Below are 18250 nucleotides of genomic sequence, written 5' to 3' on the forward strand. Positions count from 1 at the left end.
GTTGGGTGGGATGGAAAGCAAAAGTCGGAGGGGTCCCTGCCATGAGGGAATCAGGGGGCTTCTGCAGCCACATTCTATGAACTCTCCAAAATTTGACCTTAACCACTTCTGGTGGATCCTTTAACCCTCTAACTCTAGCTGAGTGCAGGCTCAGGGTGCCATGTGACCCATTCTGGAGAATTTAAGGGATTTCCTGCTCTGGATTTCTTCAGATTTTCTGGGTGCCCTTTAATCTCACTCTACCCTGGGTGGCACATGGATTCTGAACGGCAGACTTACATGCACCATTGCAGAAAAATAAGAAGTAACTGAAAACCCCAGGCGGGGGTGGGGAGTGGTGAGAAAAGACACCAGGGCTCTGGGGATCAGGAAGCTGGAAACTCCCTCCTGCCTTGGTCTCGGTCTCTAGCATTTGCACTTCCCTAAAGTTGTCCCCTAGTGGGTCTTGTCCTCAGTAGGTACTCCATAATTGTCTTTCAGAACTCTTTAGTGCTAAGTGATCATTTAAACACCGGCTCCAACTCTGTCCCCTGAGTGCAAGGGGGCCGACAGCACCTGCCTCAGTGGGCTTCCCACGGACAGCCCTGCCCCCAGGGGGTGACTTGGTCACACTTAGCACGCTACAAGCAACTTTCCTTAGCTTTCAGATTTCTCTCCGCTGTGTTTACAGGGAATGGGGGTGGGGGTGGGGACATATTCAGGGTCAGGGTCACAAGGAGGCTGGGGGCGCGGGCTGCTGGAAGTTGTTCAAAGGTGGCTGGGACCACGGATGGCTTACATCGTCCGCGTGGGCAGGTGGGAGCGTGCATTTCTGGGATCACCCCAGACCTCCCGGAGGATGTTGGCTGACAGTGTCCAGTTGGAGAACGACCGCGTCTGAGGCTCAGGACCTCCCCCATCCCCCACTGGGTGGTGGGCATCTGGCCCAGGGTTCTCCTTGGGGAAGGGTTGGCCTGGGAGTGCGGAGAGCTGGGGGCGGGAAGTCTGGGCAGCGGGTGAGGAGGAGGAGGAGGAGGAGGAGGAGGAGGAGGGAGGAAGTCCCTCGTGGCCACCCCGAGGGGAGGGTGCCCGCGGGGACTTGGTCAGGAGGCGCGGGCGGACCGCTGGGCGCGTGGCCCGGGCGCGAGGGGCTCGGACGGTTGGGCGCGCGCTCCCCGCGGATCCCAGCGGCTGGGGCCGGGCCGGGGGCGGCGGCGCGGGCGCGGGGCGGCGGCGGCGGGCGGGGAGCGCGGGTGCGCGCGGGGACCCCGGTGGCGCGGAGCGGCGACGCGCGCCGGCCGCGGGTGCGCGCGCGGGGGGGCTGCCCCGGGGCGGCCCCCCCACGTCGGGGCGCGGCGGGCGGCGGCGGCGGGAGCGCGTCCCGTCCCGGTGCCCAGGAGCCGCCGCCGCCGCCGCTCGCCAACATGGCGGACCTGGAGGCCGTGCTGGCCGATGTCAGCTACCTGATGGCCATGGAGAAGAGCAAGGCCACCCCGGCAGCCCGCGCCAGCAAGAAGATCGTGCTGCCCGAGCCCAGGTACCGGCTCCCCGCGCCCGCGCGGCCCCGCGCCGCGGCCCCGGGGCCGCCAGCGACCCCCTGCGTCCGGGAGGGGCGGGCGCTCGGTGGCCGCTGCCCAGGGCCGGCCGCTGACCTCCGGGAGCGGGCGCTGCGGGGCCAGCCTCGTCCTGCCGCTCCCTGAAATGGGGCTGCGGAGCGCTGTTGGGGGACGCGAGGAGAGAGCGCTCCAAAGTGCGCCCCGCGCAGCCAGCGCCCCAGCAGGGGCTGGCCAGGACGCGGCTGTGACTTGGAGGACCCGCTCCATCCCTGCCACCCACTCCTGCCCCAGCTTGGCCGTCCTCCTTTTCCTGGCCGCCGTTTTAGCCCCGTACTTTGGGTTCTGCCCGATTCTCTTCGTGTCCTATCCCTGTCCGCATTCTAGCCCATTTCTGTCACCGCATCTGTCCCACCCTTGTTCTCCCCTTAAGCCCCATCCTTAGGGATCCCTCTGCCACACGCTGGTCATTCCATCAAGCCATCCTGCTCTTTCCTTCCCTGGTGCCTGCTGCCCTCCTTTCCAACTCCATCCTTCCCGCCGCCCCCTCTGCGCGCTTTAGCCGAAGAGTGCAGGCTGGTCGCCTTTTGTCCCAGGTATTCAAACTGCGGTTTTCAGCCTTAGCCCCACTGGAGGTCCATCTGTCTACTCAGCTCCCTGCGCCCTGTTCCTCTCTCTTGCCCCAGGCAGGAATGAGTGGATTTTGACCTACTCAACGTTCTCTTTTGGTATTGTGTCACCTGAGCTGGTTTTCTTAACACGTCTCCTGGTGGCACTTTCTTAAAAAGGTTGAAATGGGGACCTGGGGCTGTGGCTCAGTGGTAGAGTGCTTGCTTGGCATGTGTGAGGCACTGGGTTCAATTCTCAGCACCACACATAAATAGATGAACAAAGTAAAGGCCCATTTAAGAAAAAATAAAAGAATCTCTTAAAAAAAAAAGAGGTTGAAATGGGATCCGCTTAAAAATGCAAATGGAATGGTGATGCCAGAGAGGAATTTGTTGTTAAATCAGCTAGGAGGAGTCCCGTTGAATTGGCCACCCACTTGGTGAAGTCCATGCTCTCAAGTGATTTTTTATTGATTCTACTCTGATTGATTTAGTTTTGGGGTTTTCCTAGTTCGTGTGATTAGCAGTAGTCCAGAAAAGATTGTGCACCAGGTTAATAGTGAGTCTATCTCCCCAGCCTCTTTCCCGAGGAACAGCATGGTGAGTTGTGACTCCTTGGTGCAGAATAGCTCTGGCTGGAATCACTGGTGGAAAGAGGCATCGTCTGTAAGATGGAGCAGAACCCACGCAATTCTGTAAAGTGCTGGGATCTCGGCTGTTCTCCCTTTGAAATCACCAGGTCCTTCAAGTGTCAGGTGTAAGAGCTCCACCGTGACCTGACCTAAGAAACTCGCAGACTCTTTTGATGGTCCATGATCACCAGATGGTGTGTTTCCAAGTGCACTCATGAGCCCTGTGACCCAGAAGACGTGGATCCCTTTGAGTTATTTGCTTTCAAAAGTCAGATGGTGTAAATGAAGACGTGCTTGCTGGGTATTTTTGGCTTGTAGGGTGTGTTGCTCCTGATAAGCTACGTCAAGTGCTGTGAGCCGGACACTCCTAGAGCTGAACATATCTGAAGCTGATGGGGAATCAGGGCTGTTTACTGTTTCTAGCAAATGTGAAATCAGAGAACAAGCTCCCCTACCCCAATCCTAGATCTCAATGAAACAGCATCATCAACAACAATGATCATATATCTCCACGAATGTGATATAAAGATGCTTGATTTCTTTTTCTCCTGCCTTTCCAACAAGGCCAGGAGTCTTTTTCTATTTATGACACCAGTTAATCTCAACTCCTGAGCAGCTTTTTTTTGGGGGGGGAGGGGAGGGGTATAGAATATCACTAAAATTAGGCTCTTGTCTTCATATTTTTTCTTGGTATTCTGAGCTTAAAGTGACTTCTGCTTTTTAGCGTCCCTCTTAGGAACACAGTTATGGGCCCCAGGGTACCCACTTCCTTGTGTGAAAGCCTGTGTTTTTCAGGGGTATTTTGGGGGGGGGGCGTAATGTTTGTAGGGGAGAACTGGTGATGAAGAGTTTATTTCTCTTGCCATTTTAGAATTGAGGAATGTCAACAGGAGAGTAACTGAAGGAAAGGGCCCTTTGGTGATTGTTATTCTGTTGCTGCTTTCAAACAGGCTCTTGAATTAGGCCATGGGAGCCTCCCCCCAGGGTTCTAATTGGCTTTGTATTTATCTGATGGTTTTGGCTCTAGTTTGTCATAGAACCGTTTACATAGTAACAGTCACTCCTCGGCTCTGCTTGGCTTCTGGTACGTGGGGATCATGGGGGAAAGCATTTGGCAGATTTTTTTTCTCAGCTGAACTGTCTATTCTATGGGGAGGGGGGTTTGGAAGTTTTTATATCCCACCCGAAATTAACTCATGTTAAATCCTCTCAGCATGGTGACTACCAAGTGCCTCTCTTTACTCTGTGGGTCAAGGGACTGGTCAAAGCTTTAAGAGTTGACAAGAGACTCTCCCCCAGCTTCATGTTGGAGGGGGCCACCGGATCCTCCGTCCTCAGTGTTCTTGACAAAGGCGCTGAGATTGCACTGTTCTGTATCTGAATGTGTCACCGACTTCTTAACTTGACGATGGTGGATCACTGTGGACTTTCCATTTCCTGCAGACTCTGAAGTCACTTTGTATCCCTGAGCTTCCTTGTCTCAGTACCTCTGCTTCCCCGCACAGTCCTAAACAGAAAACTTGAGGACCAGGCACCATCTCACTAGTTTAAAGGAAGCCCCACCGAGTCTGGGTGCCCCGCCTCCTCCGCCTGTTCCAGGAGCCTCAGGAAGTGGAACATTTAGTCCAGGGGGAGAGTTGGCTTCCCTGAGATGGCAGGAGGCAAGCATTTTGTTATGTTGACACATTATTCAATTAAGGAACCAATGAGCGTAAATCCTGCAAAAGCTGACTATTTGTTCAAATTACAGAGCGGCTTTCATTTACTGAGACGTTTGTTGAGCTAATGTAGCTGCTAATGGGACCTATTGGGAGTGATCAATGGTGACCCATGGACTCACCGTGCAGGACCAGTTCAAACAGGAGCATGAAGAGGCAAGGGGCCCTTGGACACCATGTCAGAGAAGGAATTTTTTATTGCATTTGGGTCTAATTCATAAGCCAAGGCCTGCCAAGGACCACAGTTAAGTCCTGGCGTGGTTAAGACAGGTCTGCCTTAGGTTCTATTTCTCTGTTAGCCTTTTCCAAACAGAATGAAATCGAACTGACTTGCTATCGGACAGAATCGAAAGAAGTTGAATAACCAGAACTTGATCTTTCCCCAGGAGTCTCATTTCTGTTTATTGAATGCTGAAAATTTTGGATGAGCCATTGCAAAGCTTGTCATGTCAATGATTCACACAATATGATAGGAAAATCTGAAAAGAACATTTTTAGATTCTTTCTACTGTTTAATGCCCTGATTCAGTGTGCAGTGGTAGAGCCATTTCCATGAGCCAGGCATGGGAGCACTGTGACAAACCCCACCACAGCCCCTTCCTTCCAGGGGTCCAGTGGGAAATAAACAGAGTTGAGTCCAGAAAGATGTTTGCTTTCAAGTGCAATTGCTGGAAGATTCTATTTAGCCACGGACAAGCAGCATTCAGAGGACTTATATTATCATGCACAGAACACATTATGCCCTCTAAGTGTTTTGTAATAATTTGCTAATGGCTCCCTTTGAAGAACTCTCCAGACATGGTAACACAGTAATATGGTAGTTTGCATCTTCCTGTTCTTAAAACTACCACTCGTAATTGATCTCGCAAAGTGGCGCAGTTTTAAGTGGTGCCATTTTCTTCTTTTGTGGAAATGAGTTCATTTTGTAACGTGGGGATTCTAATCAGTAAGTGGTTGGTGGATAACGGGAAATATTCCTCTATTTGCACCAGAGGGTGTTCCCTGGCTGCAGTCTTCTGACCCCACAGCCTGACTTGGAGCCCAAAGGCCCACGTTAAAAGAATCCACAGGGCTGGGGACGTTTCTCAGTGGCAGAGCATTTGCCTAGCATACAGGAGGCCTTGGATTTGAGTCCCAGTGCTGCGGTGGGGAGAAAGGGTGAGACCCGTCAGGAGGAAAGCATCCTTTAGTACCGAGAGGAACATGTCTACCCTAGAACAGAGCTGTTCTTTTTTTGTGGTTGTTTTTTCCCCCACTAAGGCACAGATTCAAAAGGTAATTTGTTCTGACCTTTCAGTTCTTATTTCATTCTTGGTCAAAGTTAATTTGTGCCGGGGACTTCAAGAGGCGAGGGTTGTGTGTAGCTGTCAGTTCTTAGAAATTGATGTACCAGGGCCATGATTTCGGACCTAGAATCTGCCCTGGTCCAGCATTATGAAACGCTCTGAGTCAAGAGCCCGGTGGCGCTCTCGAGGTACAGGCAGTCCCGGCTCCTAATTAATCAGTTCTTAGAGTCAGCCTCCTCAAGAGCTTCCCCAGCACACTGAACTTGGCTTTGCCAAACATCTGTGTGGGCAAGGATGGAGACCGAGACGAGAGCATCCGCGGGCGGGGAAGGGCAGGGCGGGCCTCTTCCCGTCTGGGGGTGGAGGGCAAGCGCAGCCCTGGGATGCTGAGCGTTAGGAAGCAGGACCTCTCCAGGCCCGGAGCCCCGAGAAGGGAAGAGGCTCAGCGTCGGCAGGTCATGCTGCAGTAACTGTCCTGTGCTGAGACTTGCCCTCCGGCAGGCAGTTCATGTTCCCCCCACTCCACCAACCAGGTGAGTGGCACGGCAACTACCTGCCCAGGGAAGGGGGGAAGGTGAGCCCAGGGAGCAGCAGAAAGCCCTGGGGGTGGGTGAGTTTAGGCACCCCGCCCAGCCCTTCCCACCATGCAGAACCTTTTGGCCAAGACCAGAAGTATGCCCTTGCCTCCGATTTTTTTGGGGAGGGGTAGGGTACCAGGGATTGAACTCGGGTGCCCTCAACTACTGAGCCCCATCCCCAGCCCAATTCTGTATTTAGAGACAGGGTCTCACTGAGCTGCTTAGGGCCTCGCTGTGGCTGAGGCTGGCTTTGAACCTGCGATCCTCCTGCCTCAGCCTCTCAAGCCTCTGGGATGACAGGCGTGTGCCACCGTGCCCAGCCTGGCATCTGATTTTGTAAGAAGTGGATGAAGCCACAGTTTTTATTTTATTTTTTTCTTTTTTAACCTGCTGCTGCTGATCCCAATCAGCTGCCGAACATGGAGGACTGTCCTCTGCTGGAGAACAGCTGTTCCTTGGGGACCCATGCAAGCGGTGATTAGGACTAAGTGAAGGAGCAGTTGGCTCCTTGTTTCCCAGGAGGCGCAGGAGGGTTAAACGCCTGTTGTGTTTAACACGAGGAGCGCGATCTGGATCTGGCCGGTGTTAATGAGAAATCCTGCGAGAGCCCGCCCCAGCCCTGGCGTCCACACAGCAGGTCTGGATTTCTACCTGGGTTTTAATCCAGAAGAAAGCAGAGCCTGACCGCCCCTCCTGGCCCCCACTTCCATTTCTGGGAAAAGAGCAACAAGGGGCCATGCTATTTTGGGCCTGATTAGCAATAAAAGTCACTTTCCATTCAAGCCATCTTCCTTTGCTGATCCAGCGATGTGCGGGGGACAGGCACCACCTCTCGGCCTGTCCCTGCCCCTCTCTGGACACTGTGGCCGTGAGGATGGTCAGCTTTGCCCCAGTTCTTGTTAAGTCATTTTCGGGGCGCGTCTTTGCATGCTGATGGGGCTGGAGTCGGGCGCCTCTCCCCCTCCCACTTTCTCCTCTCCTCTCTGTTTTCATCATTGATGAGAAGCCGGAGCCCCTGGGCCTCTTCTGGCTGCTCTGTGGGCCTCCAGGGCAGAAGTGATCACTGGGTTCCTCTCATCCCCTAACTGTGTGCTCTGATTTTGGAAGTTTTCTTTTGGGTCATGGATGTTTCAGCTGCAGCATAAGCACATTGCAATTCTGTGTGTGGCATTATAGAAAAGGCCTGGCGGGCTACTGTGACCGCGCTGTGCCGCTCCGATGCTGGCGCCTGGTGGCGGGACGGTGCGCCCAGCCTGGCTTCCCTTGCTGCCATTTCCCTCTCCCAGGGCCTCTGCGGCAGGAAGACGTCAGCCCAGGCCTCCTTGCTCTGTGGCCTGAAGGCCCACTGCCACCTCCCAACCCACCTGTCCCCGCCATCCCTGCCACCTGCCATTCTGTGCTCACAGAGAAGGTTCTAGATCAGGAGCCAAGAGGCACAGAACTGACTCAGCTGGCACCTTGCCACGGGACCTCAGCAGGGCCCTAGGATCCAGTGCTTGGCTTCCCTGCGGGTGACAGACACTATTTATTCACTTCTGAAAGTAAACGTGGTCTAATAAAAACCCCTGTCTCGTGAGCATTTTTAATCCACAGATTCCTAGACACGGAAAACGTTTAGATTACTCACACCCAGTTTCAGATACAGATAACTCAAAGGAAAAAGGTTGCAGGGATGATTCAGACAGGAGTCTTCTTTAATTCGCAGTGTGGGGCTCTTGTCCTGGGGATTGCGTGCAGGAGGAGATGTGACCGCACCTTAAGGCACAGAAGAGCAGCAGGTGGCAGGGGGTCCTGCCAGGAGACCCAGCCCTGTGCTCTGGGGGAGGCAGTGGGGGCTGGGATTGACAAGCAGGGTTGTTGGTCAGCCGAGAAGAGCGAATGCTGAGCCTCGCCCTGCGAGTGGGTGAATTTCCCCTGGTTTTTTTCCCCTGGGCTGCTTGTCATGGCCTGAGTCTAGAACCTTCCACATGTGCTGCTTCACTCCGATCTTTTCTTCTTTCCTGCCTTCCCTCCTTCTTCCATGGGTCCGTCTGTCCATCAGCAGGGTGGCTAAGGGTTCCCAGGCAGGCTGCTCCTAAATACCGGCGAGCAGGCGGCCAGGAGACCAACTCATGCCCTGCAGGTCTTGGCTCCAGGAAGACGAACCCAGAGTTGCACAGTAACAGCAGCTGGCTGCAGGGGGTCGAGCCCAGGAGACTCACCCCGACTTCCGTGGACCTCCACAGATTCCACATTAGCAGCGTAGGACTGTAGTATTGCGCGTTGGGAGAGCTCTCGGAGAGAGTCCAGTACAGCCCCGCGTGGACGGCATCTCCAGTGAGCCCCCTTGACACTCTGGATGTGAGAAAGCAGCCTGCTGAGACGTTCTGGGCATCACCTCCTGTGTCCCTCTGTGGTCCTGCAGCACAAGGCCAGTCCCTCCCATGAGGGACAGAGCATCACACATTTGAAGGCAGCACCTCGCACCTGCGGTGGCTGTTCTAGAAGCCGTCCTGGTTCCTTCAGTCATTCCACGTACCCTGCCGAAGTCCGCTTGCTTCGCCGTGGTCAGCGTCGACATTACCCAGCAGAAAGAACGATGTGATTCAGAAGTTACTAAAGCGGTATCTGTACAAGCCTCACGATCAGTGCAGTAATGACAGACCTGGCAGTGACCTGTTTCAAGTGTACGGTGTAGAGAACACTGGGGGCCCCTTGAACGACTTACCTTCATGATGCCCGTTTGCCGAGGGGTCAGGGTCTGCGTCAGCCAGAGTTCGGGAGTGAGGTGTGGGTCACACATGCATCAGACAGCGGCCATTTGCTGAGAGCTAAGGAACCTGGGCACCATGTGGTCGGAGACTGTTATGGGCCAAGGTGTTTTAGGGAGAGGGCGAGTTTCAATCACGCTGAAAGTCACCTTCTGAGGAGGTTTCAGGTGTTTAAAAACATGAAATCCCATTAGCCAGGGAAGATTGTGGGTTTCTTTGATTTTAACAATAAAATATTTTTTGAGGGGTCACCAGGGATTGAACTCAGGGGCCCTCGACCTATTTTGCATTTTATTTAGAGACAGGGTCTCACTGAGTTGCTCAGGGCCTCGCTGTTGCTGAGGCTGGCTTTGAACTTGCGATCCTCCTGCCTCGGCCTCCTGAGCTGCTGGGAAGACAGGCGTGTGCCATTGCACCCAGCTAATAAAACATTTTTGAATAATATTCTTCATATCTTCTTAATATTTGTATGTTGGGTGATTAAGTCAGCTCACTGATCTTTACTATCTTGTGTGGAAGATCATGAATCTGTTTATGTTTTTCTGGTTATTTCTATGAACTTTTCTGCTTTTGATTTGGGTCTAAGGTAAAAACGAACCAGCGGGTACCTGAATGGCTTTTCCCCTGTTAAATACTGCAGCCTTCCATGTTGCTGTGAGAATGTCTCAGGCTGTGCTGAGGTTTTGGATCTACCTTCTTTGAAGACCACGAGGAGGCGGCTACTCAGTGGGGAGCACTCACCCAGCTCGGGGGAGCCCTGGATTTCGACCCCAGTCCCTGAACAATGGCAAAAGGGATTTGGTGGTGGTGGTTCTGCGACTCCCTTCACAGTGGCGCTGGTCCTCGGGGGATGCGTGGACATGTGTTAGGGAGAGTGACGCCGGCGGTCCCTGCTACCGAGCGGGACGGTTCTCCCACCATGACTCTGCCCCCATGAAACAAGGTGGCGGTCGTTGTGGACGGGGATTTCTTAGGATCGGCTCATTTGGTCGTCAGGTTTCTAAACTCCACGTGGAAGACTTGCGATCATCGCTGTATTTTTGTCCATCAGGGAGTGACCTCCTGGATGCTGGCTTGACCCTTCTAATTATTTAATACCGAATTCAGGTCACGCTGTGGGGAGAGCTGACTCTGGTGGACGCTCTTTCCCGTCAGAGGTTTAGGTCAAGACTTTCGGAGCATGTCAGTTCCTGAGGCTCTGACGTGGCACACGCGATGGTGGAAGAGAGAGGAGACCAGTGCCCAGCGGCCCAGCCGGGCCCACGGCCCTCCGTCCCCCACTCCCCCATGTCCCCCACTCCCCTGGGGTGTATAGCGGCCAGCGCCCCCACGGCATGCTGAGGCCCACTAGCTGGGCTTGTCACTTGGAGCTGCGTGAGGGCCGTCACTTCTCAAGCCCAGTGATGAGGGCTGAGTTTATTCCACTAGCGTGGACTGGAGCCAGAGCTCACTTTGCTGGGCCTCACTGTGCTGCCCAGGCTGGCCTTGAACTCCCGACTCCAGCCCCCTGCTGCATCTCCCTGCACAGTGGGGCCACGGGTGTACCACCACACCCCGATGATTGGGTTCTAAAACCCCACTAATCCTTGTATACAGTGATCTGTAGTCTCAATGAATTAACTCTTTTTTTTTTTTTTTTAAATCAGTTATCCTTTGCAGTAGGTAGAAATTTACAAAATGAAAAAAAAAAAATGACTGCAGCCGGCTCCACAGACCCTCAGCAGTGGCCTGAGGCCCTAGTGAGTCTGTGTTCAGGGCTTGCTGTCTTGCCAGCGCCTGGTGGGGAAGCAAGGTGGTCATCAGAGGTGGCCTGGTGAGCACAGGCCGTGGCCTGTGGTCAGGTGGATAGAGGACAGCTCCTCAGCCCCAGCCATGGGGCCGAGCTGTCCCTCCGGGGTTGAAGTCCTGGGCTCCGGTGGCTTCTGTGACAGCTCATCTTACACATCCTGCGGTCGCCACTGGTGGGCAGGCCTCCGCTGCACCTGACCACGCAGTGAACAGAGCCACCGTGGGATGCCCGGCCCAGGCCCTGGGTGCTTCTCGGCCCTCCGCGTCAGGTGTGGCCCTGGGCTTCATTCCAGGCCAGGCCTCCCTCCTTATGTGGAGAGTCTGGGAAGAGCCCGTCATGAGGCCGTCGCTGCTGTCGAGGAGGAGCCGGGTTCAGGAGAAGTTCCTCACCAGGCCACCGTGGCACGCGGCACGGCTGAGCCCAGCCAGGTCCCCGGACCACCCAGCCCGTGGGTTCAGGGCAACCTCCAGTGGCCGGACGGGCTGTGTCCACAGCCGCTCCCTCAGGGGGAGGAGGGCGGGTGGAGGAGTCCCACCAGTCGCAGGCACCAGGAACACGCTGAACCCACGGGGTCTTCGCTTCCTAAAGGGGAACAGCTCCCGCGGTCCAGCAGGTGGTCTAGCCGGGGGGCTCATGGGAGACTTCCACACCGCGGCAAATACATGGATCATCCCCTAGAGAAGGAGATGGGGTGGACTCCACGCTGAATAACAGGAAGTGATCAATTAGTAGTGGTGGCCTTGTTATAACTTGAGAAAAGCTGCATCTTTCTGTAATTCCTAGACACCCCCTTATTTTATTTAATTATTATTATTAGTAATATTTTTAGTGGTTCTGGGGGTTGAACCCAGGGCCACATGCTGGGCAAGTGTCCCACCACTGAGTGATACCGCGGCTCCATACTTACTGTATTTTATTTTGGCACCAGGGATTGAACACACAGGCCCTTAACCACTGAGCCTCATTCCCAGACCCTTGGAGACAGGGTCTGGCTAAGTTGCTGAGGCTGGCTTTGAACTCACCATCCTCCTACCTCAGCCTCCCCAGCCTCTGGGATAGCAGGTGTGTGCCACTGTACTGGCTCCAACCTTATTTTAAAAACACAAAATTAAAATCCATCCTTCTCCCTGTTTGTAGACAAGTGGATAAACTCGAGTTGAACAACTTGAATTTACACTAGATACATAAAGAATTTTCTTTTTCTTTTTCTTTTTTTTTTTTTAACTTAAAGCCAGTACTCATTCATGGTCCATTTCTAAATCGTGATGGAAACGTGGGGCGTGTTGCATATTTACCCTTTCAGGAATAGGTTATTGAGCTCACACTGGGGCAGGTGTGTCAGGACCCATCCGTGAAGCCACTCAGCCTGGGGCACCTGGGAACCGGGGTTGGCTCTCCCCGTCTGTAGCGTGAGCTCCTTCCTCCAGCGGCTACCTGAGACGTCAGGACTGCTGTGCCCAGCCCTCGGCTCCTGGAAGCTCTGTTAGGGTGGACAGTCGCACATCTTCCTTCGGTCGACTCATGAGACTTTGCCTAGGATGGGATTTTCAGGAGAGCCCGTGTCAGTGACCTGGCCTGAGATCGAGTTTGCGCCCCTGCTGGCTTTGACGTGGGGGAGGGGCTGTGGGCCAAGGGGCACAGGTAGCCCCTAGGATCTGGACAAGGCGGGACAACGGGCTGTCCCTTGGAGCCTCTGCAAAGGGACGCTGACACTGTGACTGTGGCCCAGTTAGACCCAGTTCAGACCTCTGACCTACTGATGGGGAGGTGGCTTTCTGTTGCTTTAAGCCACCAGCTTTGTACCACGGCACCAGTGGCCATGTACTCATGGTCTCCGAAGAAGAGGTCCCCAAGCAAGACGGGACAGAGCGTGCTCTTTCATCCCCGCCGGAGTGGCGCTGGTGAGGTGGCTGGGAGGTGACCTGAGATTCGCTCCTCGGTGCTTTACGAGACCAGGAAGGGGTGGACCAAGAGACCATGTAGAATCTTAATTCCTGAGTACGGGAGCCGGACGGCGGGTGCCTGGCTCCCCGTGGCGTCCTCTGCGCTTCTGTGTGTGGAGAATTCTTGCTGATTTTTAAGACAGCGGAGTGGGTGGTGGTGTGAAGACGACAGCTGTCTTCCTGCAGGACGGGGAGCCGGCATCTCGCCAGAGCGCACTGGTGCCCTAGCCTACACACAGATCCTGTGGCCGCCTCTTACACAGAAGGGGACGCACCGCCAGGCAACAGCCCCCCCACTCCAGGGAGGCGATGGGCTTCTTAGGAAACCACATTAGATGACTCAAAAAGAGGTCCCGTGGCTCCAATCAGGGAGACGTGGGGAGAGTTTGAACGAGCTGGTTTCAAACCAGAGTCCTGACTAATCCAGTTAGTGTGGACCGATTTACAGCCCCTGGACCTGGTGGCTTTCCAGGGGAGGACGAGGAGGAGAGCGTGGCGAGAGTGGCAACTTTAGAAAACTCTGTCTCGGTTCACTTCCCGAGTGCAAAACCCTGACCCACTCAAGGCAGATCGCAGGCATCTGGTAAACCCCAGCTCAAGCTCAGCAGCTGCTAGTTCAGATGATCCCCCCCACGGTCTGCTCCTACCTAAGTCTTTCTCCCCGAGATTGCTTTAACAGCTCTCTATTTTTAAATTGCATAAATGTGAATATTAATTTGTCAAAACATTTCAAAATGGTTACTTTAAAATGAGTGCTTCCTAATTGTTACCCTGAGCCAGCCCCCACTAAGTCATTACCGTCAAGACCAGGATGAGGAGCAGGGAGCTTCATTAAGAAGTGAGAGAGAACATGAACCCACGGACAGCTACCGCCTCGTTCTCCACAGAGGGCTCAGTCTTGTGCTGAGGTCAGTTCTCAAGTCCATCTCGTCCAGATGAACCCAACAAGCTGCTCTTCATTGAGAAAATGGGCCAAATAACGAATAGAAGGCCGGATGCAGTGGCCCCCGCCTGTCATCCCAGCAGCTCGGGAGGCTGAGTCAGGAGGATCTCAAGTTCAAGGCCGGCCTCAGCAACTTAGTGAGGCCCTGAGCAACTCAGGGAGACCCTGTGTCTAAAATAAAATATAAAAAAGGGCTGGGGATGTGGCCCCAATGGTCAAGTGCCCCTGGATTGAATCCCTGGTGCCAAAAATAAATGAACCCTGGGCCACCGGCCTGGGCCGCGTGGGGGAGGGAGTGTGGCGACTTCATCCAACGAGTCAGTGGCTTGCTGTGGTGATCCCATCTGTCAGTCACTGCAAAGAAGTGTTTGCTTTAAAAAAGCCACGAAAACTGGACCTTAATGTCACGGGTGGTAATTTTGGAATTCTTCTCACATAATTGCAAAAAGTGAGCCCAAAGCTGGAGGCTGTCTGTGGCCTGGCATTTTGCTTTGGGTATTTTTTTGTTTAAATTGCCGTCTTCCCGCAGCCGTGTGGCCTGTGTTTTGGATGCAGGCTGAGGTGCTTGTCGGGACCAGTCCCTGGCTCTGTCCCACCCCCCGTTGCCAGGTGCCCCTCACTGTCACAGGTCAGCCATGGTGAGCAGCACCCTGCGGCTGCCCCTGTGGAAGCCACGCCCACCCTGGATCATCTCTGCCTGTCCACCTCTGGGCTACCCCTCCAGATGTGGGCTTGGCCAGGCAGGGGGTCGAGCACAGTGCCTGGCACACATGAGGGAGGCAGTGTGTATCTTTTCAATGAAGGAATTGACTGGTGAGTGCCTGTCCTCGTCCTCCCCAAGAGTGGAGATGGACCCTAACCTCCAAAGCAGTTGGCTCTAGAGGCTACTGTGGCGAGGATTTGAGGATTCGAGGCTTCGGTGGTGGGCGGTCAGAAATTCTGGAATTCGTTTGTACGGCTGTGTTGTGTAGGTCATGACATTATTTAGACTGCAAATTTGGATTGATTTGGCAGATAGCTTTTTATTGAGGGGGGGTGGTACCAGGGATGGAACTCAGGGGCAGGGTCTCACCAACTTTCTCATTTGGCTGAGGCTGACTTTGAACTCAGAATCCTCCCGCCTCAGCCTCCCGAGTCGCTGGGTTTACAGGCGCGTGCCACCGTGCCTGGTGGCATATAGCTTTTTTGAAACTTTGCAGATAAGCTCTTTTTGAACAATGCTGATTCTGTGAAGAAAATACTAGCCAGAGAAACAAATTGGTTATTGATTAATGAAATATGCAGCTAGAATGAACGGGGGCGGGGGGGGGGCTTGAGATCCTAAGATCTTGGGGGAAACGCTTTCTGGAAGACTCATTTGTTCTGAAAACGTCTGCGTGCGCTCCTGGGGTGGTCAAGTCGGCTTCGAAAGCCAGCTCCTCCGCTCTCAGATTTTCTTTGGAGGCTGAAATGATGTGAGAAACTTAGACAAAGGGAAACCTGGTGTCCTTTGAAATGTCACGGAAAGGCCATTTCTCATAGTTAGGTGTGCCGCAAGCAATTGTAACAGCGACCCCAGAACGCGGTGGCCCGCGCCTAGGCCACGGGATAGCCCGATTCCATCAGGGTCTACGGGGGAAGGCCGGGCACCAGGATTTTGAGGACCCTCCTCGGGTGGTCCCAGACTCAGCTGAGGCTGAGAACCTCGGGGTGACTCTGAGCTGACCGGGGAGGGGAGTTAGGTCCGCAGCCCAGGCTGGCCTTGACGGCAGAGGGGCACCTCGAGGCCAGGTGGGAGCCTCAGTCAGGAGAGGCAAGGCAGGAGGCCGAGCCCCAGCCATCTCTTTCCGGGGACGTGACCTGGAAGTGGCATAAGTCACTTATCTTCAGGTTCTGTGGGCGAGCAGCAGATCACGTGACCTACCTGTGGCACTGGCCTGGCTGGCCGTGTGCCCACCGTTTCCTGAGGTGGGAGGGTGTCCGTGCTGATAGGTGGAAGGCATGATGGGCACCCAGCGGCTGTTATTAACTGCCTTCAGGACGAGGGACCCAGTCTAACCGGGCAGAGTTGAGCTGGTCCCCGGCGTACAGCTGCGTCCCCCTGAGTCCCCCAAGAGGACTCACACACTGCACACTGAGCTCTGGCGGAGGCCACGGCCACCGGGAGGCTGGGTTTTCAGGTCTCCGCCTGCTGCTCCCTGCTGTGTCCTCTGTGGGAGGGACACTCCCGCCCCTGGCTGTTTCTCATTGGCTTGGCACGAAGGTTAGAGGTGCAGGACAGTGATCCCGCCCAGTTGTGGCCCGCTGATGCCCGCTGAGGTCCTTGGTCCTGGCTCCTCAAGGGCGCAGCCTAACAGCACAGGTGGACGGTCACATCCGTGTTGGTAGCCTGTCCCATGCTCTGGAGACCCTCGGGTGGTCTCCCTGGGCTCAGCCTTCACCGTGGAAGCCCTTCTTGGGAACAGATTTCGTGTGAGTGAATGAGCCGAGTTCATGGGTCTGTGTTTCTGTGGCCAGAATACTTCTGGACTCCGGGCAGACCCTTAGCAAACATTAGCTGATGTAAATACGCTTGTGCCGGATCATGTCATGGAATTTACTTATGAAAATGATCACTCTTCATTCACTGCCTTGGGGACATTCACGTTGGTGGCAGATTGGGCCCTGTGGGAGGTCAGGTGCGGTACCGGGACGCTCGCTGACGTCCCTCAAGATGCACGTGTAGTGGGAGACTGAGACGCAGTGGTCACTGAGCCTCATGGGGACGTGGGGGTGGTGACAGACAGCCGGCAGCCAGTGGGGCTCACCTCTGAGCAGCTGGGGATCGCAGACCCGGATCTTGGAGGATACATAGGAGCTTTTAATGTTTTACAAAAAAGCATTCAGGGGGTCGGTATTTACAGAGCTCTGTAAACGGTTTCATGGAGACTGAGGAGAATCCAGTGTGGCCCCGGGTAGGGAGACAGCACGCGATGTGGCCACTGGAACCGTGGACGGTGGTGGACCGAGTCTTGTAAATGAGATCCCTCCATGGTTGGGCGTGTACTCTAGGAGCCAGCTCTTGGGAACAGGAAGCTGCCACCCCCCGGGTGGGTCTCCTTGCCTCCCCCTGCTCCCAGGGTGGACGGCCACATCCACAGAGTAGAGGTGCCGCTGCAGGGGGCTGGTCCAAAAGAGTTTCCCTGAACAGATGAATGGTGACCATGATGATTATTGTCCCCAACTTAGAGAGGTGGTTTGGAAGATGGAGGTTTAGTGCTGTTAGTTAGGTAAATTGACGACCCTAAGAAGTCGTCCGCGTGCTTCTGTGCCCAGTGACTTCTACGAGAGGACTGCTTCTCTTTCCATTCATTTTTTTTTCGGCCGGTGAAATTCAAGTAGGTTTAGTGCCACTGTAACAAGCAGTTCTCGATGGCAAAGAAATGGGCATCAGAAGCAGAAGGCAGAGTGCCAGGCTACTGTCGGGATGGCACAGGGACTCAAATCCACGTGCTGTCGATTGGGCTGCGACCCCCGACGTGGACGGGCCCGGGATCAGCTGGTTGATGCTGTGGGGATCACCTTCCAGACTTTCCCTCCAAAGATCTGGTGACAAGGGAACTTGGGGTGGGCTGACACCGACCCATCCTCCTGAAAGGCTTCCTGCCTCGGGATCCACGTGGGACAGTTTTGACCGTGGCTTTGGATGACACAGCTCTATTCTGCTTATTGACTGGATTGTGAAAAATGTTTAGCAACTACCTTTGAAAAAAAGAAGCAGTTTCAATTTGAGGAAATGGAATCTTGGCGTGATAGCGAGCCATCTTATCTTAAAATAAAGTCTGCCTCTTGGGTTTCTTGGTGGCCAGGAGTGGGAACGGCTCCTATCCGGAGCCGCTGCGGGTTCACCAAGCACCCCACCCTCCTGGCCGCACGTCACAGCCTAACTTCTCCTAACTTCTTATGTTTTCTTTCTTTTTTTTTTTAAGGCAATAGAGCATTTTAAAATATTTTTAAAATGCATTTTATTTGAGACATTAGAATTTTAAAAAATTCAGCCTCACATGGAACACGGGGGCTTGACCGTGGGGCTATCTGATGAGGCCATGAATCCTGTGGTTTCGTGAGGGGAAGGAAGTCCAAGTCCAATAGCAGACCTTCCCCTGGCCTGGACAGCAGGTCTGGCGGCTGGTCTGCAGCCACCGTGGTACAGAAAGGCTTTAAACATTACGATATAATGTTATCCTACTTTGATCCATTCACATAGCAGGACCCCCAGCAGGCCACGATGGGTGGGGGGGCTGTTGTTCATTTTCTTTTTCTTTTATTTTTCCCGTGTTCATTTTCAAATATACATTGGCCCTCCTGTCCCCATCTGTGCTACACCTGTGCTTTGTTTTGGGAACGAGGGTAAAGAACTTAGGATCCTGGAGTCCAGAGGCCAGAAGTTGGTTCTTCCAAGCTTTCTGCAACGAAGGCAAAATCCCGTGCAGGAGGAGGGGCTAGCAGAGTG

General features: G+C 54.2%; 1 protein-coding gene across 2 annotated transcripts in view; it reads left to right on the forward strand.

The window, feature by feature from the left end:
- The first annotated feature begins 1346 nt into the window (after positions 1-1346).
- Positions 1347-18250, forward strand: part of Grk3 (G protein-coupled receptor kinase 3) — a 117816-nt gene continuing 100912 nt past the window's right edge. The window contains exon 1 of one of the 2 annotated variants that reach the window (XM_076837120.2): positions 1347-1516. In XM_076837120.2, the coding sequence (XP_076693235.2) occupies positions 1404-1516 (113 nt within the window). In that variant the 5' untranslated portion in view covers positions 1347-1403. The remainder of the gene's footprint in view (positions 1517-18250) is intronic. The other variant, XM_076837131.2, reaches the window with a different exon arrangement.

This window comes from Callospermophilus lateralis, chromosome 1 (assembly GCF_048772815.1).
Source record: "Callospermophilus lateralis isolate mCalLat2 chromosome 1, mCalLat2.hap1, whole genome shotgun sequence".
In the NCBI taxonomy this organism is placed as follows: Eukaryota; Metazoa; Chordata; class Mammalia; order Rodentia; family Sciuridae; genus Callospermophilus; species Callospermophilus lateralis.